Below are 7,057 nucleotides of genomic sequence, written 5' to 3' on the forward strand. Positions count from 1 at the left end.
TGTAAAATCATTCGTAACTATGATTTTTGGAACATTTGTAAAAGCTCTTAGAATCTAGGTACGCCACTGTATTTCAGAGATTATAGCAGTTCATAATTTTCTATAAAAATTGTAAATTGAATGCAAATCTCAGGGTTGTATTGAAGAAAGTTTAAAAGGAATAGTTATAAAAAATGTTATAAAAAATGACTAGTGTTTCATTGATTTAAAAAAAATTAGCAACAACGATAAGACTTCAGTTTCATAGACTATGTAAATTCATGGAGTTTTTTGTAAAACTTATCAATTTTTAGACATGATATTGAAAATATCAAGGCCGTATTCATGAGGATTTAAAAACAAAAACAAAAAATTACGAAATACTGTGGATTATTTATCTTCATTAATTTTGAAATACTATTATAATTCGAAGAATTTTGTAAAAAAATCCGCCAAGTTTATGTGGATATTACAACTATCAGAGTCATACTCACGACCTTGACATAAAAAACCAAAACAAGTTTTCTTTTAATCCCTCATTTAATAAAAACTCACTGTATTTCATATTAATGTAGATCCTAAGAGGACTTGAAAAGGAAATAACAACTGAGAAAAAACGTTGCTTTTCCTCAATCGAATTTTGGAAAATTGGTAAAAGCTCTAAGGACCCTGTGTTTTTTAGATGCTGAAAGTTATAGAGTTGTCTATCAAATTTGTCAATTTTAAGGTGATAGTGCAAATATTAGCCTCAAACTGAGGAAGATTTGCAATGAAGACATCATTTCAGTTTTCGCCTCTGTTAGGAATATCGGCAACAAATTACAAAAAACAATATCTATTCATTTTTACCATTTTTGAAAAGTTCGTAAAAGCTCTAAGAAATCATGTAGTCTCTAAGCTCATAGAGCTTTTTTATACAGGTCTTGTCAAATTAAGAGCAAAATGTATTAGTTTAATAAAAAAACTGTAATAAAAATATTAGTGGGGGACCCGGGGGGTTAAAGGGCGCATTAAAAAAAGTCTAGGAAAAATGCGATATGAATGAAATGTTTGTACTAGTTAAACTAAATTTTATGAAAAGTCCGTCAATTTTAGGCGCCAATGTAAATATCAGAATCGCACTCAAGAGGGCCTGAAGATAAAATTAAGAATTAGGGAAAATTGTCTTTGATATGTCAATAGGTGTACGCTACTGTATTTCATAAACTATGAAAGCTCATAGAGTTTTTTTCCAAATCTGTAAATGTCATGGTGACTACCAATATCAGGGTCTTACCAAAAGGTCTTGAAAAGTCTAGAAAATCAGAGAAAAGTTAAATTCACTTCTTTCACTTTGCAAAATTGCCAACAGCTCTGTGAGTCCAGGTACTCCCCTGATTTTATAGAATTTTGGATAAAATTTCTCTGTGTTTCGGCAAATTCCAAATTTCAGGTCTTGCCTAGGAAAAATTGAAAAGAATACCAAAATCAGGAAAATTTCTGAGATTTTATGTCTCTTATATTAGAAAATTCGTCAAAGTTCAGGTTTGGAAACCGACATACGCTACTGAATTTCCTAGTTTCGATAAACTTATATAGTCTTTTACGAAATCTGTCAATCTTCGGTAAATATCATGGTCGTGCTCAGAAAAACTCGAAAAGAATATAAAAAAGTAAGGGAAAAATTTGACTATTGATTTTGGAAATTTTTTTAAAATTTTTGGAAAAAGAGCTTATTGTGCCCCAATGTTTCATTGACCCTAACGGCTTATAGAATTCTTTATAAAACTTCTAAATTTTAAGGTAATATTGCAAGTACTTCGTTGGTTTTGTTTCCAAAGGTAACCTAAATTAGACTACCAAAAAATGTAAATTCCAGATTTCTGTGTATCTGAGATTTTATGGAAATAGCATTGTCATGAAACAGCTAAAGATCAGCTAACACTCTGTATCAATTGTTGCTCATGGAGTGAAAATCTCTACTTAAAATCCACTGGTATGTATCTGGAAATAGGAGATCTGAACTTTTCATTAGAGTAAAAATTTTCTTTCTCTTTTGAAGTAGGAGATTTTGGAGGGAAAAATGCTATTAGAGAATAAAATTTTGTTGAAAATTTTAGATAAAAGATGTTTATCTTTGAGGTTAAGTCCTACAAACATTTTTTGTCCAAATTTTTCACTTAAATTTTACTTTCCGATTTTTTTCCTTTTAGGTTAAGTTCTACAAAAACACCTCTGTTTGTTTTATTTAGACATAAGAGCTAAATTTTGTAGAAAATCCGGAAAAGGTTAAAAAATCTGTGCTCTAATTTGGAGGAATGCAATTTCGGTTTTTTGAGAGGCAACTGTAGATAATTCTAGAATGTGCCTTTTCAAAAAAAATAAATACGATTGTTGTTCTTAATGATCGCTAAAACTGTTTTATTTACACGCATTTTTACATATAACATATTTTAAATATATTATATTTAAACGTAACACATAGGATGCGATAACGATCCCGTTCATATAAAAATATATCAAGATGAATTTAAAAACTAATAATACATTTCAAAACAAATCCTATATGGTAAGGGAAAGATATGCTTTTTCCTAACTTTTTAATGATATTTTTGGTTCGTATAATAGCAAACAATCGCCACCAAAAATGATTTTTTAAAAAACCTTAATAACAAACTTAAGTATAAAAATATAAAAATAACATAAAAACAAAAACGCACCGTTAATAATACTTTTTTGTCACCAACTTTGATGTGTCCAAATCACTTATTGTTCAGTGGGTACGCCATTCTTGAAAGGGCATTCAAGGGTCGTAAGCACTATAGTCTCCGACCCGGGAAGTGATGTCAAACGTAGAATTCTGCCGAATTCTGATTCTCGCAATTCAAATTCTGCGGCATTTGATTCCGCAGCTGAAGCTTGAGCCGGTCTAGCTCCTGCAATGCCTTAGCCAGTTCTGATCTGGTCTTATGAAGCTCATTCTGGAGACTCCGGTTGGTGATCTCCAGGTCTTGTCGTTGCTGTACCCTCTTGAAGCGACAATTCTGAGCATAACCTCTGTTTTTTAAGGTTCTTCTTTTCTGTTTGAGCCTGATGATTTCCTCTCTAGGGTATCCATGCAGTTTTTTGTTCAACTCTCTTACTGACAGGGACATGAGTAGTTTGTCGCTGATTCCTAAGTCGTCTGAGCAGGTAGAATAACCACTAGTGTTGCAACCATCGCTGGTAAAATACCCACTGTCGTTCTTGGGCAAGCCCACCATAGGTGAAAGGCTGGCGACAGAGCTCACTGATTGGGGCCTCCTGTGGCGGACCACATAAGGGGAGTTTGGGTCATCTAACACCATTCCAGAGGGAATATATCCTCGCCTCTCCCAATCAGGATCTCCTCCCATGCAGTGCAGAGGCCTCAGGTCCAGAGGCTGTGGGTCTGAGCGTATGATCTGAGGCAGCCACATCATTTGCTGCTGATCCTCCTCTAGACCTGGAGGGTGGTACGCCCCCGGAGATTGACTAGGAGATGTGTGTGGAGGTGTGTCCGGATTCACCATGTTGACCATGATCTGTGGCGGGTACATATTTTCTGGAGTATTCCTGTGGTCTTCCCAACTCTGAGGCCTGGCACAAATCCTGCTGGAAGAGTCCTCGTCGTGGTGCAACCACGAAATAGATTCGATGTACTGACGCTTTTCTTCTCGTTTAACTGTAATGTCTTCCAGGTGATCCAGAACGAAATCCTGGACGTATTTATCAGCTAACATGTGCTGCTGGTCCTCCTCCATGCTACCCACATTCAAAACCGTTTATGCACTTTTATGGAGTGGACACTGGAAACACTTAATCGTATATCGGCAAACACTGGCTTCGCGACGATGCTTTCGCGACGGCGGTATACAATCTTTTGCTGGCATCGTTGGCGGCTACTCCGGGATAGTCCCGGAATCAGGGGGCGGTCTTTTGGAGGCACCGCCCCTGGTTAGCAGTGCGAAAGAGACTTCTAGACATTGAGGACACGTGCGAGAAAGAGAGTGTCAGGAATTTGTTTATACCTCCACAGCCAGTGGAGAGCGGGTAATACTGGGGTGTTTTGGAATTTTATAGTGTGCTGGAAATGTCCGGGCATTGTCGTAAGATACTAGCATATGGGTCAGTAAAAGTTAAAATGGGTTAAAAGTTTTATGGTGATATGGATGGGTTTCTGTTATTAGAGGGGAGATATCAGAATAGGGGGGCCTTTTTATCGGCAGTTTCGGTTCAAAGTAGGGCCAACTTGTTATAGAATATTCGCCCAATTTTCAGTTTTTATAGAAGACTGTTCGTTAGCGCATTCAGCGCCAAACGTAATATCGATCGAGAGATCGCCTAAAAAAGTGATTTTTTTCACTTTCCAACCCAGGTTAGAACAGACCAGACACGGTTCGTAGCACTTAAGCAGACACAGTTCGCAGCGCTTAAGCAGACACCTTAAGCTGAGCAGACACGTGTTTGCGCGACGGAAGAAGACAAGTATGACCTTTCCGTAGCAATTTCATAACGTTAGCTAGAGGGTCTTCTATGGCTTTGTGATGTGAATAAGTGATAAAAAGTTAATTACGGGACAGTAGCTTTACAATTTTTTGATCAGGTACAAGCGCTTATTTGACTCAAAGCAGACACCACAACTAGTTTCACGCTTAAAATTCTCTGCGACCTGATACCACAAAATATTAGCAGACACCGGTGTCTGTTGCGACTTTATGAAGCTGACCCGAAGTAGATGCCCGCCAATTTTTTTGTTTCGGTTTATGCATGCAATAGTGTTTTTTGAAAGAAAATTATAATCTATTTAAAATTCTATTACAAATTGTCTCTAATACCAATAGAGGAATAGAGTGATTTTTGCAACTTTCCATCGACCTAAACTAGATTTTTGCCACAGAGTTTCGGCAAAATTTAACATTTTGTCTGAACTGATTTCACTTCTGATGGGATCTGAAAAATGGGGGAATCAAACCCAGACGGCAAGTAAAAGCACCTAAAGTAAATTCTTTTATGGATAAAAATAATGAAGAACTATTCCAAGTTGTAAGGGATAGAAAAACTGGTTTCCACGCCCGTGATTTCTCAATAATCATCAGCATACAATTTTCAATTGCCTTCTCCAAGAAAAGCGGTATTTTCTTGAACATACATATGTATTTGTTCAATTATTCTTCCAAACTTTAATTTTCATTGCTTACATGTAAGAAATACAACATTGGTTTTTTGGCATAAAGTTTCTCATATTTTGCCTACGGAAAATTTTCTGAATTAATTTAAAAAAACTAGTGAGCCACGTCCCTGATCTCTCAATACTCGACTAGAAAATCAGGGGCGTACAACTCTCATTTTCTGACGACAAACTAAAAAACTCTATTTCTATCTGTTAAGCCCCATAAGGGTAAATTAACAGTTTTTGGGGATAAAAAAACTTCTTAATCTCTGGAAAAAAAATCAAAGGAGTAGAACTATGGTTTACAGATACCATTTCCAAGAGAAAGTCTTCATCTCCTTTGACAACGAATTGTTCATCTGCTGGGTTCGAAATCATGGATATTACGGTCCTTTGAAGTTGAAATTTCTCATTTTTCCTCACAAATATTTTTCCAACTCTTTCTGGAAAACTAGTCATCTACGTTTACGATTTTTCAATACTCAGCGCGTTGCTAATATTGTGTGTTCAATATTTTGAACTTTAAAAAAATTGCGTTTTGTTCGTACATTGTATTCTAAATTTTGATTACATATTTAAAAAATATTGCTTGGTAAAAAATATGATTATTGTTAGAAACTGAAAATTATTCCAGAGAAATTAAGAAGGAAATCAAGCTCTAAGGGCCCTGTATTATCTATGAAAAAGTAATGTATTTGTTCTTGAATTCTTGGTTTGTGATTATTTTAACTTTATTTATTAGTTAAACTTTTATGTTCAAAATTTCCTAAAGAAATAGACCAGGAGCCTTAAGAGGCTCGAATTAATCTAGGAGAAGAGGAGTGTCTTGTACGAACGCTTTATTCCAAATTTTGAATACATGAAAAAACACCAAAATAATTTGCAGGATTTTTTACTGACTGTTTAAGAAACACCCTGTATGTTATTAAGTTATTCTACATAATTGCATAGGAAGTTGATATGTATCCAGTATTAAACATGAAGTTTTGGCCCATATTTCAGAGACCTACAAGGCATTTTTCTTTTACTTTGCCTCTGCCAATCTCGTGAAGTTATTTCGTAATATTAATGTTACTACATCTTCGTTTTCCATTGTTTATTTTAGATACTTACAAATTATTTACATAGTAATAGGGTATTTTGTTGAACTAATTTTTAAACTGTTTTATGGAAGAACATGAACATCAGAGCACTATTAGTAAGATTAGTCAGTTTGGGTAAACACAACAGAAAAAAAGAAGGTACGGTGAGGTCACATTATTAGGAGGTGTAGAAGTCGTCAATTTGCCAGTTGCAGTGGTAATAATATTTTTTACGAATTTCCTAATTAAGTATACGAAGTCGTGTTGAAACTGCCAGGATTGTTCCAGAAGTGACGAGAATTAATAGAAACGACAGTGCTTTTTCATCGATTCGTCTAGAGTTCTACCAATAAGGAAACATCTAGAGAATTAAAAAAAATGAGCTAAATTCAAAGACGTTTTGTAATTTCATAAGTACATGAAGAGGTCTAAGAATTGTTCCAGAATTCACGGGAATGAAAAGAGATTTCAAAGTTTTCTTCATCAAGCAATTCAACATCAACAGTTTTTAATTTAAGGAAAAATGTTCGTAATTTTCAAAAATTTAAGTTTCGCTAACTTCAGGACTTTCCCAGCACTTTTCGAAAGATTTTCAATTCGGGATAAACCAAGCAGAATTGCAACTACTTTTGAAGAAGAATAAATCGGAGCAAGGAGTATATGAAATTTATTCAAATTTCAGAAAATTGCGAGGTTTATCCGTTAACACTTTCAGAAATGATAAACATTTTTGAAAAATTTCGAAAATGCGAAGTTGCTTTAATTTCTCATTCAGTTTTTTCTAATTTCTGAGACGAGAAAAAGTGACTAAAATTGAGTCAAAATT

At 34.9% G+C, this 7,057-nt stretch overlaps 1 protein-coding gene across 1 annotated transcript; it reads right to left on the reverse strand.

Moving 5' to 3' along the window:
* Nucleotides 1-2,349: 2,349 nt before the first annotated feature.
* Nucleotides 2,350-3,876, reverse strand: LOC136413848 (transcription factor MafB-like). Its single transcript, XM_066397583.1, has one exon. The coding sequence runs from the start codon at nucleotides 3,738-3,740 to the stop codon at nucleotides 2,805-2,807; it is 936 nt and encodes a 311-aa protein (XP_066253680.1). The 5' UTR covers nucleotides 3,741-3,876; the 3' UTR covers nucleotides 2,350-2,804.
* Nucleotides 3,877-7,057: the final 3,181 nt, after the last annotated feature.

This window comes from Euwallacea similis, chromosome 15 (assembly GCF_039881205.1).
Source record: "Euwallacea similis isolate ESF13 chromosome 15, ESF131.1, whole genome shotgun sequence".
Classification (NCBI taxonomy): Eukaryota; Metazoa; Arthropoda; class Insecta; order Coleoptera; family Curculionidae; genus Euwallacea; species Euwallacea similis.